This window comes from Esox lucius, chromosome 19 (genome assembly GCF_011004845.1).
Source record: "Esox lucius isolate fEsoLuc1 chromosome 19, fEsoLuc1.pri, whole genome shotgun sequence".
NCBI classification, from domain to species: domain Eukaryota; kingdom Metazoa; phylum Chordata; class Actinopteri; order Esociformes; family Esocidae; genus Esox; species Esox lucius.
In genome coordinates, this window is record NC_047587.1 from 29,052,770 (window position 1) to 29,072,351 (window position 19,582).

The 19,582-nt window shown below is 39.7% G+C and overlaps 1 protein-coding gene across 1 annotated transcript; it reads left to right on the plus strand.

Annotated features, from left to right (window-relative positions):
• Positions 1–5,033: 5,033 nt before the first annotated feature.
• Positions 5,034–18,915, plus strand: det1 (DET1 partner of COP1 E3 ubiquitin ligase). The gene is made up of 6 exons (XM_010884009.3): positions 5,034–5,342; positions 13,037–13,828; positions 13,949–14,302; positions 14,530–14,720; positions 14,920–15,111; positions 18,016–18,915. The coding sequence occupies exons 2-6, from the start codon at positions 13,100–13,102 to the stop codon at positions 18,203–18,205; spliced, it is 1,656 nt and encodes a 551-aa protein (XP_010882311.1). The 5' UTR covers positions 5,034–5,342; positions 13,037–13,099; the 3' UTR covers positions 18,206–18,915.
• Positions 18,916–19,582: the final 667 nt, after the last annotated feature.

Sequence of the window (19,582 nt, forward strand, 5' to 3'; positions counted from 1 at the left end):
TCTGCCTTCTTTATTTTTAATACATTATTAATTCAGCAGTCAGAGATTTCTGTGGTAAACCAGCATTTAAAATCATGCCATACTTGAAGAAAATTGAAAATGTTGAACAGTAGGGTTCCCTATTATACAAGAACACGGATAGAGCTTGGGGGGCTAAAACTATGTTCAGCCAGGAAATGGGGTTCTGAAAAACATTCAGAAACAGAAATATGTCCTGTGATGCGGATTTGTTCAAGAATCATTCAAACACTTAATTTAAAATCGAAGCTGCAGGTTCGGAAAGCATTTTTGTAAGTAGGTTATTTTAAGAAATGAAATTCAGACAGTAAAATGTCATGAAAATGTGATCATGTTCAAATTATATTTGGAATTCCATTTAATAATACACATTTTATGACTGCATACTAAATCCTCAAGTACTAAATCAATACAATAGTTAAACTTCAATAACTGCATCTAACAATGAATACTAGCAATTATCCTTAATCCAAACTGTCCCAATAGCAAATTTTGCATGTTTTCCATTCACAACAAACTAACAAAATGTACCTCCTTTGAAAACAAATTACACACTCCTACATAAAATGAATAGATGGTTTTTGTTTTGATAGAACAAAAGCCATACACCATTGGAACTGATTATCTGTGCATGCCTGAATACACTTACCTAAAGGATTATTAGGAAACCATACTAATGTTTGACCCCCTTTTGCCTTCAGAGCTGCCTTAATTCTACATGGCATTGATTCAACAAGGTGCTGAAAGCATTCTTTAGAAATGTTGGCCCACATTGATAGGATAGCATCTTGCAGTTAATGGAGATTTGTGGGATGCACATCCAGGGCACGAAGCTCCCGTTCCACCACATCTCAAAGATGCTCTATTGGGTTGAGATCTGGTGACTGTGGGGGCCATTTCAGTACAGTGAACTCATTGTCATGTTCAAGAAACCAATTTGAAATGATTCGAGCTTTGTGACATGGTGCATTATCCTGCTGGAAGTAGCCATCAGAGGATGGGTACATGGTGGTCATAAAGGGATGGACATGGTCAGAAACAATGCTCAGGTAGGGCGTGGCATTTTAAAACATCCCCCACACCATTACACCACCACCACCAGCCTGCACAGTGGTAACAAGGCATGATGGATCCATGTTCTCATTCTGTTTACGCCAAATTCTGACTCTACCATCTGAATGTCTCAACAGAAATCGAGACTCATCAGACCAGGCAACATTCTTCCAGTCTTCAACTGTCCAATTTTGGTGAGCTCGTGCAAATTGTAGCCTCTTTTTCCTATTTGTAGAGGAGGTGGGGTCTTCTGCTGTTGTAGCCCATCCGCCACAAGGTTGTGCGTGTTGTGGCTTCACAAATGCTTTGCTGCATACCTTGGATGTAACGAGTGGTTATTTCAGTCAAAGTTGCTCTTCTATCAGCTTGAATCAGTCGGCCCATTCTCCTCTGACCTCTAGCATCAACAAGGCATTTACGCCCACAGGACTGCCACATACTGGATGTTTTTCCCTTTTTACACCATTCTTTGTAAACCCTAGAAATGGTTGTGCGTGAAAATCCCAGTAACTGAGCAGATTGTGAAATACTCAGACCGGCCCGTCTGGCACCAACAACCATGCCATGCTCAAAATAGCTTAAATCACCATTCTTTCCCATTCTGACATTCAGTTTGGGGTTCAGGAGATTGTCTTGACCAGGACCACACCCCTAAATGCATTGAAGCAACTGCCATGTGATTGGTTGAATGTTCCTAATAATCCTTTAGGTGAGTGGATATGCCATTAAGTATACGCTTTCATAGAAAGTGGCTTAATGTCACACAGCAATAAATCTTTTATACATGGGTGGTCCTATAGGATTTGAACTCTAGCATTGCCCTAGTATTGCAAAAGTAATGCTCTATCAATTGAGTGACAAACGACAACATAACTGATGAAGTGTGTAACATAATTTTTATTTCAGTATGTTAAATTCTTAAAATATTCTTTATAGATATGGACACTGTAACTTCTAAAAAAGATTGAATTCAAAGATTTTAAAGGTTCAGGTGAGTAGAGGTACCTGAAAATAATTGAATGTGCCTTAGAAAGTTGAAAGATTCTCCAAAATGTCAAATAAAACCTTTTAGTGACATAGAAATGGTAAAACAACGCATTTCTGAATGTTCTTTGTGCTACAAGCAACCTTTTAAAACCGCTATTTCAGATTCAAGCGGAATTTCAGAAATATATTATTTATACAAAAAATGTTCAATTATTATAACAATCCATATGTCCATGTAATTTGACTTTAAAATTACTGACCTACTGTATGCTTCTACAGTTCTACATTTCTTTCGTATATTATTATATTCCATTAACTGGTAAACATAAGTCTTTGAAATTGTTCCTTAAGGTCTCTAGTCTGCTCACAGAATTACAGCCTCCATGTGCCTGCGGAGAAAATGTAGAAAGCAAATTGATAGAAATTCAGAATGCTCCATTCCTCTATTCCGCCAGAAAGCATCTCAATATCCTTTATGTTATGCCTGATTTCTGTAATGAGCTGATAATCAAAGAACTCATCAAAGAACTCTATCACTGAAGATATTATTGATAAGCTACACACATCCAAGTAGTTGAGCGCCAAGTATTATTATTTGCCATTAAAATTGGATAGCTGAAATACGTTTGTAGAGGAATGTCCTCAGTGTTTATATATAATTTAATTAATGTTATTATTATTTACTGAAGTTTTAATATGGATGTATATTTTTTATACTATAATTCCATAATAGAGAACCACCTGAACAATCTGTTCAGAAAATAAGGGGCAAATGGCATTCATCCAAATGATCATTAAAATACAATTATTTGAATAACTAGATTTTGACATTTTTTGCGATAGAATTAGGATTTTATATCATATATAACATGTATTATAAAAACATACAGAATAAAATTGTTTTGGCAAAACAATAGGGAATGGGGCACTGACTTTTAATACATTGGGAAAAGGAGAGGCAAAACATTGAAAGTATGTCTGATGACTTTATATAGATATATACATAAATGTACAGAATTAGCTCAAAGATCAATGACACTTTTCCATTTATTATTCCTGATGCAAGGGTCCTCTGCAGCTCAGTTGTCACAGCATGGTGTTTTTAGTGCCAGGTTTTGGGTTTGATATCCAGCTAATTAAAATACATGTAACTACCAATAGTGTTTTAAAGTTCCTCTGGATATGAATGTCTGCTAAATAACTAAAATGTAAATGTCCACATTTTATCAAAGATGAAGTGAGATTAACAAGAGTGAGCTTGCATTGATGTCTTCACAGATGAATGGCTTGTGTCTAACCACTCCATCGCATTGCTCTGAGTTGTGAAAATACATGCAATGCTTGTACAATTCAGGAAGTGCCCAGTTCCTGCTTAAAATTACTGCAGCTCCTTTAAGTTTGCAGTTTGTCTCTTGGTGGCCTCCCTGTAAAGCTTTTCCTTAACTGATCATCAATTTTGGAGGGACATCCTGATCTTTGCAATGCCCTGGTTGTGCCATCTTGCCTCTACATAATTATGTTCATCACGGTGTCATGATACTCTATCATATGAAATGCTTTTATAGCCCTCTTCGGATCTCAAGCTTTAATTAATAAGATCATGTAGATGTTTAGTAAGCCATGGCACGCTAGGAGTTCTCTTCAAACCTTCAAGGAAATCCCACAGGAACAGCAGAACAATTGTATTCTCTATTGACAATCACAGGTTATAGCAGGGGTGTCAAACCGGTTCCACGGAGGGCCGAGTGTCTGCAGGTCTTTGGGTTTTCCTTTAAATTGGTTCCCAGGTCAGACCTGAACAGCCAGGTGGGGGTAGAAATTAACCAATTAGTGAACTAATTAATCAATCAGGTACAAGGTGAGAGCGAAAACCTGCAGATACTCGGCCCTCCGTGGAACCGGTTTGACACCTGTGGGTTATAGCATGTAATATTTGTACATAGTTTGGATTGTGATTTGATACATTTGAACAACTATGTTATCCAGTCAAGGCATATATTTATTTTTAAGGGAAATTATCCACTTCGTTTTTCAGTAAATATTATTTTAGGTTACATCATCTTAATCAAGGTGAAACAAAGGCCTGTCATGACTTGAGTTCAGACTTTATATCAAAAAACGTTACACAGTACTTTGAAGTGGCTATGTGGTTTTTTTCAAAGATGGGGTACTTTGGTAGATACACTAAATTCTGACACATAGTTTAATATGTTTTTGGGCGGAATAGTCAAAGATTGACACGTTTCCTCTGTGCACATTTTTTAACACACTACTTGCTCAAGCAACTATCATGCTGTCAAGATCAAGCATCAACTTTTCTCATGCCTTTTTGTGTAATTTTCGAGTCTGAAGAGCAAGATCACATTTTGGACTGTACAGAACACTTACAGTAGAAGCCCAAGTGTCTCTCCATACTACAACAAGATGGTTTATAGTCTGTCTTTGCAGTGCGGTGTTTACTCTTTTCAACTAGCGCATTGTGAGGAGTGAGACACTTTTGCTGCCTCTCTTTACATCCAGTAACCTCTGCACTACCAGCAATAATTTGCTAGACATAGCCGGGAAAAACTGACAAAATTCATAACATTTTCGGAGGAATAAGAAAAAAGGGATAATTTACGATGATGAAAAAGATGATCATGTAGAATCCTTCAGTATATTCTGAGAGAGTTAACTCGCTCTGCCCTCTCAATGTTTCGGTAAAAGAAACGGCTATTAATTTAATCAACGTTATCATTATTCCAAATCAAGAATTCTAAGAATTGGTAGAACAATAATAGTGGTGAACTTCAATTAAAAGAGTATACTATTTTATATCTATTTTTAGTAAAGTAAAAAGAAATCCCATTTCCTATCCATATATAAAATGTTTATGCTTGCTAATCTTTTCAGAATTAGTGGTTCCTTTACTTTTAGAACCATCATTTAGAAATAGAAATGTGGGGTTGGGGAGGTAATTTAGCCTGTGACCAGGAAGTAGTTATTCCTGCGTTCTTGTGACGGACGGGGTGTTTCGCTGCTGTCGTCTAATGTAGCTAGCTAATGCTAACAATATTAGCTAAATAGGGTTGAAAAAGCACGAATTATGCTGAGAGTATATGTTTCAAGCTTGTCACACAATTGTATTTTTCCAATCAAGAAGTCAGCCTTAAGATTATAAGCTCACCAACGATATTCCATTTTATTTGTTTATTGCGACTGCAGTGCACTTTAGTAACGTAATAGCAAGCTAGCATAGCGTTACTTTTCTCGCTTCAAAATGTGCAGCATGCTGCAAGCAACAGGTATGTAATGCCAGTGCTAGATTCTGATTTATGCGGGCTGTCTACTGTCCATATAATGTTTTGACGTACTGAAAATGAAATCTCATTTTTCTATTTCGGAAAGTTCAGATATTAACCCATAGAATCCCATCGGTAACTATGGTATACTGTAGTTGTCATGCTATTCATGTTATCTCAAAGATAAGCGTTACAACACTGAAGTTAGCTTGATGTTCCATTTTTGACAAATATTCGGACATTTAAAGCCTAATGTCGCAAACGATTTAAACTACAGACCTCAGGTTATTCTCGTTATGAAAGACAATAAGTACAACATTTCACATGTCAATGTACAGATTTACCGATTCCGTTTCAAAATGATACAAGGTATTTATGGCACGATTGTAGGGAACCTGTGTAAAGCCAGCACTATCAACAAAGTGGATAATCACAATTTTCAGTTCTAAAAAACTCCAACTACGTCACCTACCAACATTAACCAGTCCAGATGGAAGTGACACATGCTTGTCATTTTGTTTGGTTGACATTTTTGTTAATACATTTGAGTTAAGGGCTGTTAAAGCTAGCGATTATTTTAAAATGGCATTCAAAATACGTTAATTGGCTGTTACCAGTGTTTGCCTTCAGTGGGCGCGTTCCGGTACGCGGTAAGGCTAAGGCCTTTGACTTGACTGCGTCAGGTTTTACGGCAGTTTCGTCTGGTGTAATGGCAACTCCGTCTGTTTCGTAAGGTAGTGGGGTACCTGCGGCCGGTCCGGCAAGTATTATGTCTGCTCTTTCAGGTGCAGCGGCAGGCCCAACATAAGAGGCTGCAAATGTCAGCTACCTTGTCAGGTCTAGCAGGCACTTCAGTACCTGCCATGAGTAAATCTTACACCTGTACTGCAGCTCCGTCTTCAAAATAATCAGTGAGGGAAATAAACTGTGTGATCTTGGATTTTAAATACAATCATTTCCAATGGACATTACACGTAAAAAGAAATTAGAAATACACTGGCCAGTAATTCTGAAAAACAGAGCTGGCATTATAAGAAAAAAAATTCTACTACACCGGATCAGATGGGTGGGTTAGGGACTGAGGGGGTGGAATTTGGTGCTGGGGAGGTATGGGGTGGAGGAGCAGCTGGTGAAGTGGGATGAAACGCATTATATTATCTTTTATTATTGTTTTGAGCCATGGTGGGTTAGAGCTTTTGTGGGATGGAAATGAAGCTTGGAAGGACAGAAAATTATTGGAGGGGGAGATCAGAGCATTTTCGGGAAAGGGAGTGGCACCCCATGCCAGTGTGTACATTCATATGTATGGGTGTATATATGTGTGATTAGCTTTATATCTATCTATCTATCTATCTATCTATCTATCTATCTATCTATCTATCTATCTATCTATCTATCTATCTATCTATCTATCTATCTATCTATCTATCTATCTGTGTGTGTGTATATATCTGTGTGTGTGTATATATCTGTGTGTATGTGTATATATATATATATATACATATAAGGTGCTGGTCATAAAATTAGAATATCATCAAAAAGTTGATTTATTTCAGTAATTCCATTCAAATTGTATATTATATTCATTCATTACACACAGACTGATATATTTAAAATGTTTATTTCTTTTAAGTGGGATGATTATAACTGACAACTAATGAAAGGCCAACTGAAAATTATGAACATGAAAAGTATGAGCATGTACAGCACTCAATACTTAGTTGGGGCTCATTTTGCCTGAATTACTGCAGCAATGCGGTGTGGCATGAAGTGAATCAGTCTGTGGCACTGCTCAGGTGTTATGATAGCCCAGGTTGCTCTGATAGTGGCCTTCAGCTCTTCTGCATTGTTGGGTCTGGCGTATCGCATCTTCCTCTTCACAATACCCCATAGATTTTCTATAGGGTTAAGGTCAGGCGAGTTTGCTGGCCAATTAAGAACAGGGATACCATGGTCCTTAAACCAGGTACTAGTAGCTTTGGCACTGTATGCAGGTGCCAAGTCCTGTTGGAAAATGAAATCTGCATCTCCATAAAGTTGGTCAGTGGATTAAAATCCTGCACAAGCAAGCGTATGTACAGGCCTGTCTGAAGTTTGCCAATGACCATCTGGATGATCCAGAAGAGGAATGGGAGAAGGTCATGTGGTCTGATGAGACAAAAATAGAGCTTTTTGGTCTAAACTCCACTTGCTGTGTTTGGAGGAAGAAGAAGGATGAGTACAACCCCAAGAACACCATCCCAACCCGTGAAGCATGGAGATGGAAACCTCATTCTTTGGGGATGCTTTTCTGCAAAGGGGACAGGACGACTGCACTGTATTGAGGGGAGGATGGATGGGGCCATGTATCGCAACATCTTGGCCAACAACCTCCTTCCCTCAGTAAGAGCATTGAAGATGGGTTGTGGCTGGGTCTTCCAGCATGACAATGACGCGAAACACACAGCCAGGGCAACTAAGGAGTGGCTCCGTAAGAAGCATCTCAAGGTCCTGGAGTGGCCTAGCCAGTCTCCAGACCTGAACCCAATAGAAAATCTTTGGAGGGAGCTGAAAGTCCGTATTGCCCAGCGACAGCCCCGAAACCTGAAGGATCTGGAGAAGGTCTGTATGGAGGAATGGGCCAAAATCCCTGCTGCATTGTGTGCAAACCTGGTCAAGAACTACAGGAAACATATGATCTCTTTGTACCAAACTTAATATTTGGTACAAAGGTTTCTGTACCAAATATTAAGTTCTGCTTTTCTGATGTATCAAATACTTATGTCATGCAATAAAATGCAAATTAATTACTTAAAAATCATACATTGTGATGTTCTGTTTTTTTTTTGTTTTAGATTCCGTCACTCACAGTTGAAAAGTACCTATGATAAAAATTACAGACTTCTCCATGCGTTGTAAGTGGGAAAACCTGCAAAATCGGCAGGTTATCAAATACTTGGTATACCCAATCGTGCCCAAAAGTTTGCATACCCTTGGAGAATTGGTAATATATGTACCATTTGTCAAGAAATCATGAGTGAGCAGGCAAAACATGTCTTATTTCTTATGGGATTCACATTCAACTGTAGGTCATAACAGAATGTCACAAAACATGGCAACAAAGTGAACTGACCCCTGTTCAAAAGTCTGCATACCCTTAGTTCTTAATACTGTGGGTTGCTCCCTTTAGCTTCATTGACAGCGTGCAGTCTTTTTTAATAGTTGTCTATGAGGCCCTGAATTCTTGCAGGTGGTATAGCTTCCCATTCATCTTGCCAAGTCATTGGTCGTCTTGCGTGAACCGCACGTTTGAGGTCTCGATGATATTAAGGTCAGGAGACTGTGATGGCCACTCCAGAACCTTCACCTTTTCCTGCTGTAACCACTGGAGGGTCAACTTGGCCTTGTGCTTAGGGTCATTGTCATGCTGGAAAGTCCAAGAGAATCCCATGTGTAGCTTTCATGCAGAAGAATGCAAATTGTCTGCCAGTATTTTCTGATAACATGCTGCATTCATCTTGCCATCAATTTTGTGCCTTTAGAGCTCACACCCCCTCAAAATATTAGTGAGCCACCACCATGCTTCACAGTGGGGATTAGGGTTGCATGATATTGGAAATAACTGACATTGCCATGTTTTGTTTTTGTGCCATATATATTGCAAAATGAAAAAATACAGGATGTCTTCAGAAAGAGCTTTGGCTATCAACCTGACAGTATGTATCCTTCATTCTTCCCCAGCCCCATCCTCTACAATAAAAATGTATGAAACTCATGACATTTTTTATATTTCAGAACAGGTTGCTAGGTAATAATATCTAAATGTCTAAGTAATAGTATAGCAACAGTAGTAAAATAGAATTCGCAATTGGGCATAACTTACCAACTGCAAAATGCAGTCTGTGGCCAAAGCACTGCAATCTGGTCCAATTGTTCAGGTGCATCCTTCACCATGTTCACGGCATTGTTTGTTGTAATACAGACTAGACGACTCTCATCTAGGCCCCAGTCAGCTAAAGCTTCTCTCAAGCCTGTTGCGATGTTCTCACTTGTATGAACCTCTGGGAAAATGCACTTTGCAAACAGCGACTTTTCAGGTGGAAGTCCTAATCAATAAAGTGTGCGGTCGGACTTATGTAGGCCTCCGTTGTCCGGCTGGACCACAAGTCCGTTTTTGCTGTATAATATTCCACTTGTGCCAGCTCTTTTTCACTTGTGCCTTGCATTTCTCATACAGCGCTGGGATGGCAACTTGAGAAAAATAGTTGCGGGATGTCATTACATACTGCTTGTCAAGTGACCGGATAATGTTTTTAAAACTCTCTTTGGTAATCATGTTAATTGGTACCATGTCTTTGGCGACGTGAAATGTTACTGAATCTGTGATTTCTCTCTGCCGTTTGGAACCTTTCTTGTATGGTGTAATACTGGCAAATCCATCCAAAATAGATCTTTGCTTTGGACGGCATTGAGATGCTTTGCACTCGTCATACAAAGATTAGTGGTGCCACCTTAAATGATCGAACAAATCGGTCATGTTGTAGCAACAATTGCAATGCACTCTCAACAAAGTACCTGTTTTTGGTCAACGTCATCCTGTCTTTAGGCAAAATATTTCCATGTAATTGACGATGAATTTCTTTTTGCAACCAAATTCTCAATTTCTGTCTTTTTTGCCTCTTCCTCGCTCCTCATTTGGCCACGCGCGAGCAGAGCCTGCATGTCAACTAAGTGCAGCAACGAATGGTGTTTATTATAATAATAATAATGACGACGACAGATAGATGGGCCTCTTTCCATCTATCTAAAGTTCCATTACCTTGTAACGCAGGTCTTTTGACAGTTCTTTTCTGCTCCCCATGGCTCAGTATCTAGCCTGCTCAGTGCATCCGTGTGAGAGCTGACAAACTCAATGACTATTTATACACAGACACTAATTTCAATTAAAAAAGCCACAGATGTGGGAAATTCACCTTTAATTTGCCATTTTCACCTGTGTGTCACCTTGTGTGTCTGTAACAAGTCCAAATATTCAAAGCTATGTAAACTTTTGATCAGGGCCATTTGGGTGATTTCTGTTATCATTATGATTTAAAAAGAAACCAAACAACTATGTGATAATAAACTGCTTCATGTGATCACTATCCTTAAATAAAAGACAGTTTGGGTGATTAGTCATATTTTCAAAATCAATCAGGGTATGCAAACTTCTGAGCACAACTGTACACTACTGTCCAAAATGTTGGGGTCACTTAGAAATGTCTGTTTTCCATGAAAACATACATTAACTTAGTTTGAATAGGAAATATAGCAAAATGAATAGGAAATATAGTCTTGACACAGTATAAATGTTTTATCTGAAATAATAATTGTCCTCTGCTTTTGTCAAAGAATCCTCCATTGCAACAATTATAGCCTGGCAGACCTTTGGCATTCTAGTTGTCAATTTGTTGAGGTAATCTGAAGAGATTTCAGCCCATGCTTCCTGATGTGCCTCCCTCAAGTTGGATTGACTTGATGGGCACTTCTTACATACCATAGAGTCAAGCTGCTCCCAGAAAAGTTCAATAAGGTTGAGATCCAGTGACTGTGCTGGTCACTCCATTATAGACAGTATACCAGCTGACTGCTTCTCTATACAGTTCTTGCATAGTTTGGAGCTGTGCTTTGAGTCCTTGTCCTGTTGTAGGAGGAAATTGGCTCCAATCAAGCGGCGTCGACAGGATATGGCCTGGTGTTGCAAAATGGAGTGATAGCCTTCCTTTTTCAAGATCCCTTTTTCTCTGTACAAATCTCCCACTTTACCATCACATTGCCTCCACCATGCATGACAGATGGCATCAAGCACTCCTCCAGCATCTTTTCATTTGGTCTGTATATCACAAATGTTCTTCTTTGTGATCTGAACACCTCAAGCTTATATTCATCTGTACATAACACCTTTTTCCTATCTTCCTCTGTCCTGTGTCTGTGTTCTTTTGTCCATCTTAATCTTTTTCTATTTATGGGCCTGTCTGAAATAAGGCTTTTTCTTGGCGACTACCTAGAAGGCCAACATCCTGGCTCATCACTGTTGACGTTGAGGCTGGGGATTTGCGTGTACTATTTAATGAAGCCGTCAGTTGAGGACCTGTGAGGCGTTTGTTTCTCAAACTAGACACTCAAATGTATTTGTCCTCTTGCTCATTTGTGCACTGGGGCCTCCCGCTCCTCTTTCTATGGTTCGAGCCAGCTTGCGCTGTTCTGTGAAGCGAGTAGCACAGCGTTTGAAAATATTTCGCATGGATAAGCCATCATTTCTCAAAACAGGAATAGGCTTACATTATTTAGTTCCTGGCCATTTTGAGCCTGTAATCAAACCCACAATTGCTGATGCTCTAGATACTCAACTAGTCTAAAGAAGGCCTGTTTAATTGCTTCTTTAGTCAGCACAACCTTTTTCAGCTGTGCTAACAATTGCAGAAGGGTTTTTAAATGATCAATTATCCCTTTTAAATGAACTTGGATTTGCAAACAACATGCCATTGGAACACAGGAGTGATGGTTGCTGGTAATGGGCCTCTTTACGTCTGTCGATATTCCATAAAAAATTAGCTGTTTCCGGGTTAAGTAGTTATTTACAAGGTCTATACTGTGTCTACACCTACATAATGTCTACCTAGCATCAAATAGATTTCTGGTCAATTTGATGTTGTTTTTTTGTACAAAAATAATTACTTTTCTTGTGATCCCGAACTTTTGAATGGTAGTGTATGTATATTTAAAACGTAAAAAATTCTTGAGCATGAGATTTCAATAGTGAATTATCCCTTACATAGAGGGGCACATGGCATATTATTTAATTTAACACCTTTTTTTATATTGATATTTATTTGTCATCATTGGTTTAAAATTCAATACCTTGCTGATCACTTGCACTTGAGGCTGTCAATTTTCTATTTGTAAGTTAGAGCTGCACATTACACAGAAAATTATGACAGAAATTACAGCCACCCCTCTAATGAATTGTTGAGATGGGGTGTGAAATAGAGCCACATTTAATACAGAAAATAAACAACACATTGAGTGAGTCATATTTTAGGCTTAAACATTAAGGGGCGAGACTACTTTTATTTCACCACAATAATTTCTCAGACACAGAACACTTCAATGAGTGGTAGTAACTTTTTCTGAAGAACCGGTTTCAGATTATTGGCACAATCAATATTTCGTGAAACCTCCCCTGTATTGAATAACGGCACTGACCACGACACAGGATTCCATTTGTAATTCCTGTAAGGCTTGGCAAACTTCAGCCATTTTAATTGTGTGGGTCCGGCACAATAAAGGCTTATTTTTTCAAATCCCTCCAAAGAGCTTGTTGACGGAGTTGGTGTGTAATTGTTGTTTTTTGAAACTTGTTAACCTCAATATTTTACTATAATGTGCAGTACTTAAACTGTGATCCTTGGATTCTTGCCTCTTCGTTGCCTCTCTCACCATCTCGCTCACAGTGCGTGGGGACAATATGCACATTCCTCTAATTCTTAGAAAGTTTGCAACTGATCCAGAAATCAGAAACGTTTTGGTTATTGCCCTGACTCTGCTTAGTGCAATTTTTTTTTTTTTTATTCTTTCTGATCTCTGTTGGTCCACAACCATCTGTCCCCTTTGAAAGTATCTGTTGCACTTTGAAAGTCTATAAATTTATTTGATTTGTATTATCTCTTATCCAAAAGGTGCAGTAAACAGAGTTTGCTGAGGAAGCTACCCATGGATGGGAGCTGGCAACAATCGAAAATATGGAAGATGATTCCCCAACTTTGAAACCTAGGCGCATTCAGAACCAGAATGTTGTCCATCGGTTGGAGAGGCGTCGTATCTGTTCTGGTCGTGCCGGAGCGCACTGGTACCGTGTGCGCTGCTTTCACCAGAACCTTTTTCCCAACTTTACTGTTGTCAATGTAGAGAAGCCTCCCTGCTTCCTCCGTAAGTTCTCACCAGATGGACGCTGCTTCATAGCCTTCTCCTCAGACCAGACTTCCCTTGAGATCTATGAGTACCAGGGCTGCCAGGCGGCTGAGGATCTGCTGCTGGACCAGGATGGGGAGACCCTGGCCAACGGCAATGACCAGCGTTCCCTCAACATCCGTGGCCGCCTCTTTGAGCGCTTCTTTTCCCTTCTGCATGTCACTAACGTGGCTTCCAATGGGGAGCACTTGAACAGAGAGTGCAGCCTGTTTACAGACGACTGCCGCTATGTGATTGTAGGATCAGCTGTGTATGTGCCAGAGGAGCCCTCTCCACATTTCTTTGAGGTGTACCGGAACAACGAGTCCGTGACTCCCAATCCACGCTCTCCTCTGGAGGACTACTCACTGCACATCATTGACCTGCACACCGGTCGGCTATGCGACACCAGATCCTTCAAGTGTGACAAGATAATTCTCTCGCACAACCAGGGACTCTACCTCTACAGAAACATATTAGCTGTTCTTTCTGTTCAGCAGCAGACCATCCATGTCTTTCAGGTACACAAATGTTCTGTTTCATCCTCAGTAAAGATTTTGCTATAAAACCTACTCAAAAGGTGTGCATCAAATTGAATGTAATTCTTCATGCATATTCTGCGTTCTGACGTCATCCTGTAGGTGACGTCAGAAGGGACATTCCTGGACGTGCGGACCATCGGCCGGTTCTGCTATGAAGATGACCTGCTAACTCTGTGCGCTGTATACACCGAGGCCCAGGGTGAGGGCCAGCCAGGCTTCTCCCGCCTCTACAAAGAGAAGACCATCAACTCGCTGAAGCACAGACTGTTGGTCTACCTGTGGAGACGGGCCGAGCAGGACGGCAGTGCCACCGCCAAGCGCCGCTTCTTCCAGTTCTTTGACCAGCTGAGGCAGCTGCGGATGTGGAAGATGCAGCTGCTGGACGAGCACCACCTGTTCATCAAATACACCAGCGAGGACGTGGTCACACTTCGAGTCACTGACCCCTCCCAGGTACAAATATTTGTGACATCTAGTATTAGTGGCTAGTATAGTAAATCCAAAGGCCTGCTCCGTCTGTCAGCGGTTCATTAGGCGCTCTATGTGTAAGAGGATTGTGTGTTAGTAACACAGTAGGCTATTGCTTAAAAAACAAACGTCCTCTGATTTGTCTCGTTCAGCCATGTGTCCCATGACTGGTTGCTGCTGTGTTAATGAATGTCTGCTTGCATCCCCTACAGCCGTCTTTCTTTGTAGTGTACAACATGGTGTCAACCGAGGTGTTGGCTGTCTTCGAGAACACTTCTGACAAATTACTGGAGCTCTTTGAGAACTTCTGTGATCTATTCCGGAATGCTACGCTCCACAGCGAAGCGGTTCAGTTTCCCTGTTCAGCTTCCAGCAACAACTTTGCACGGCAGGTCCAGAGAAGGTATTGTTGGTCTGGAAAAGAGGCCTACCAAATTTCTAAAATGACATCTTCATAAAATTGGGCAGAATCGGAATGTTACTCAACTCAACAATTTCAGCTAAATTAGCCCCATAACATTTATTTTTCTCATAATTATTTTGGGTAATTCAGAAACAACCTCTTTTGTTCTGTTGATAGAGTGCATTCTTTCTTATTTAAGGTTCAAAGACACCATAGTGAATGCTAAGTATGGGGGTCACACTGAAGCAGTCAGAAGGCTGCTGGGTCAGTTGCCCATCAGTGCTCAGTCCTACAGCAGCAGCCCCTACCTGGATCTTTCCCTCTTCAGCTATGATGACAAGTGGGTGTCGGTGATGGAACGGCCCAAAACATGTGGAGACCACCCGATCAGGTAAGCATTTTTTTATTTCTGTTTTTAGCTGTGCCTTGGTAAATAGGATATATAACCAATAGTCATATAATATCAGTTATAGTACAGAGAGAATGTATTTTTGATATACACAAACGCAATCTGATTATCCCAGGTGCTAAAAACTGTTAGCCAGTGTGCTTGTTGAAGCTCATAGGAACAAGCCATTTGTCATGAGTTTATTACTACTATTAGTAGTGACTATTATTACACTACTAGTCACGCTACGGACCCACATCTGTAAACTGATTTCATCCAGACAGTGCATGTTTGAGGAATAGAAAAACTAAGAACTCAAAAAAATCTATGACATTTGATGACTGATTTTAACCACTGCACATAAATTGACGCGTCCATGATGTGATGTTCCCACTGCTGTGTGCACAGCCTCCGTCTTGGCCGCTTATTTCCTGCTTTTGCAGTGTTTGTGTTCCAGTTGAACCAGTTTGCATTTTGATGGTAACTGCTGCTTTCTAGTCAGTTCACTCCTTTTCATGTGGTAATTTTCCATAATAGTTTGTTCCCCACAATTAATAATTTTGAATTACTTGTTTTACTGGCTCAGTGTACCCCCATATTCCTTTTGCTGGGAAGGCATACTGAACCATAGTGGCTCACATTCATCTCTAAATAGGTTCATAATTACATGGCTTCCGGTGCTTTGCTCAAGCAGGGTATTCTATCGAGTCCCGAGAGGAAGTTATGCACCCATGCCAATTTGGGTTTATTTCAGTCAATACTTTGGAATGCCTTATTGCAAGAGGAGGCCCTTGTTTCCATTGATCATTCTATAGATTCCCTTCCAAGACCAGACTATATCCAGTGCTGTTAGAAAGCATTAAGCCCTTCCCCCTCACTACCACATTTTGTTGTTATAGACATATGCCATGAAGATCCACATAATACCCCATACTGACAAAGCAAAAAGCCAATTTCTTGAAAATGAATAACTTAAATATCTCATGTACATTACTATTCAGACCATTTGCCAAGGCACTCCATCCTTGAGATGTCTCTAGAACTTGATTGGAGACTACCTTTGGAAAATCCAGTTCACTGTACATGTCAGCAAAGAGCAACTCATGAAGTTCACGGAAATCTCTGTAGAGAATCGTAACGAGGCATTGTTCTGGGGAAGGCTATAAAACAATTGCTAAATCAGACAGTTTCTAGGTGCACAGTGGGCTCCAGCCTTGTGTAATGAAATAAGTTTTAAACCACCAAGGTTTTGCCTTTTAGAGCTAACCAGGCAAGAAATGCTTTGGTCAGAGAGCCAGCCAAGAACTCTATAGCCCATCTAAAAGAGGTTCAGAGATTTTCTGACAGAAGTGCGCCCATCTCTGCCGCACTCTATCAATCAGGCCTTTATGATAGAGTGGCTAGGCGGCAGCCATTCCTGAGTAAAAGGAATGCCATGCCATCTGAAGGACACTGAGAGCATGAAGAAAAAGATGACCTGGTCTTATGAGACCATAATCAATATATTAGGCCTGAATGCCAAGTGCAATATTAGGTGAAAATAAGGTATTGCTTATCAGGCTAATACCATCCCTGTGGAGAAACATGGTAGTGGGAGCATCATGCTATGGGGATGCTTCTCAACAGCATGGACTTGGTGACTGGTCAGGATTGAGGAACGGAAATACAGAAAATACAGGTCGTTGAAGAAAACCTGATCCACAGCACACATGACCTCACAGTGGGGCAAAGATACATTTTCCACCACATCAATCAACCAAAATACATGGGACAAGTCTGTGTATGTCCTGGAGTGTCTAAACCTGTGGGTAGAGACATTAATGTAATCTATAATGAAATAAGTTTATTACATCAATAAAACATGGAAAAATTGAAAAGGGGTCTGAATACATTCAGAAGGCACTGTTTGTGTTTGGAAATTAGTCAACATTAAAAGTACTTTAAAAGACCAAAGAGCTTTTTGTTTTATGTTTCATTCTGTGTGGCGATATCCCTTACCAAATTACATGCTTAACTGGGCTATTCTATGGTCAATATTGCTTCTTAGGTTTAGATCTGTCATTTAAATAATGTTGCATGAGACCAGTTTTGAACATTGTGCCCTTATATTAATCTCATCTTTTACTAAAGAGCAATTCTCCCATCATGCAAACATTCTTCTGAAAGGCAGGATTTTATTTTGAGCCCTGACCCTTACAGAAAGATGAAACAATTATTGAGGGCTGACTGATGAAAGTAGCCAATAGATTAATAATTGACTTAGTTGTTGCCAATTACATTCTTACTTTTCCTTAGTGCACATCTTTCTATGCTGCCTGGTAGCCGTTTATGAAGCAGTTGTCTTATTAAGCTACTACTTATGCAAAAACAATTTTGCATAAGTGGGGAGTTATCAATATAATTTCTCATTCATAGGCTTTCTCCATAATGATTTTGGCGTATAGGACCAAGTCCAACATATCTCTCCGGGCCTTCTCAAATTTGTTTTCATATAGCTGCAGCACTCTTTCCGCCAGCTGGTTAGTGTTAGCACTTCTCAGCTAGCTGAACAATATTAAGTTAAATTGGAAAAGACAGTGTTGGAATAAACAAACTTCAATCTAGAAACACAAAAATACTCTTAATAAATACACTGCAAGCAGGATGTATTTTGCAGAGCACCTTCTGTTCAGACCAGTGAGCTCCTCTCTTTGTCGTCACATTGGTGTCAGCTAGGCTAATGTTAGCATTGGCACACAAAACTGCCTCTTAACTTCCTTCATAATTTTTAACTTGCTTGATAATGCATGCAGGGAATTCAAATGATTCAAGATCTGACTCAAGTAGAGAAATGGCTTAGTAGCCATCATTTGCAGTATCTTCAAACTTGCATATGTAAAATCTTAATGTATTTCTTGTTAACTGCAGGTTTTATGCTCGGGATTCTGGCTTGCTGAAGTTCAAGATCCAGGCAGGCCTGCTGGGACGGCCCATTAACCATGCTGTCCGGCGGCTGGTGGCATTCACATTCCACCCCTTTGAGCCGTTTGCAATCTCCGTACAAAGAACCAATGCTGAGTATGTGGTGAATTTCCACATGAGGCACGTCTGTGTATGATCGCAAACCAGTGGTCCTGACTTGGTGAGCTGTCCTAAAGCAGAGGTCAACGATTCTGCCCTTGTCTTGCCTTAATGTGAGGATCAAGATAAGACTGAACAGTGGGAGGAACAACTGTTGAAAGCTCTGGGACTATTCCTTGCACTCAACATCGAGGTTCCACATCACCATGTATTTTTATTGTTCCGAGTTCAAAATATGTATTTTTATTTTGCCTTCGTTTTATTTTTATTAATTGTTTAAACATTTTGAATATTTTGTTTTTTTATATATATATTTTTAAAATATACCTGATTGCCCTCGGCTCTGGTTGTGTTAAAATTGACTAACTTTAAACCATTATCATTTATTTTCCTCTTTTCTAAATATCCATTTAACCGTTGTAGGTCACATCTTCTACTTAGATACTACCCTTGGTTGCTAAGGTAGTTCATATTTGAAATAAAATAAAAATAAACATGTATGAGGACTGCTGTGAGGTGGGTACTATGGTGGTCCACCCATAGCTGTATCCATATATAAAAACCTTAGCATTAAACATGCTGTTTGCCAATCAGGTGAGATTTTTAAGTAGGTCATTTTGATGCTGATTTCTCAGGTGTCTGTTAGTACTATTGGGAGTGTGCAGTCATGCCTGTAATTTCCTCAACGTGTGTATTTGAGCTCAGATGTCTCCCTCGTTACTGGAAAATAAAATTCTCATCTCGTGAGGGAGCTGCATTCGTGTGATTTTCTAATGCATGGGTCTGCATGCAGGAAATCTGGAGTGAACATACTTGGCTGGAGAGTGGATTAAAGTGAAGATTTGTATAGGGTGTGTGACTGGGAAGATCTGTGTCCATATCTCTTTTCTCTTTTCACTCAGTTTTAATTATACTGCAAAAAACATAACTCTAAAATTATAATTCCAATGTAGCTAAGAATTTAGCAGTGCAATCAGCTTAGGTTTTCTCAACAGGGAAAGTGACATTTGTAGGGGACTTGATTGAGAACATAAAATGACAAAGATTGATTGCATTATTCACCCTTCTCCCCCCATTTTAATTTGATTATGCCTTTTATCAAGCTCTTCTACAGTTCCTTTAGAAAGTATTCAGGCCCCTTAATCCACATTTGGTGCTGTATGTGTTGTATATTGAATTTCTGATTGATTCAGTTTGTATTTTTTGGCGTCTACACGCTATGCCCCATAGTTTCTTTTGATCATCCTTAAAATGCCTTTAGAACTTCATTAGAGTCCATCTGTGGAAATTATATTGACTAAACATGATATAGAAATGCACACATCTGTATCGGTATATTATATCCCACAATTCACAATGCATGTCGGAGCAAAAACCAAACCATGAAGGCTAATGAAGTCTCCAGACTTTTTAT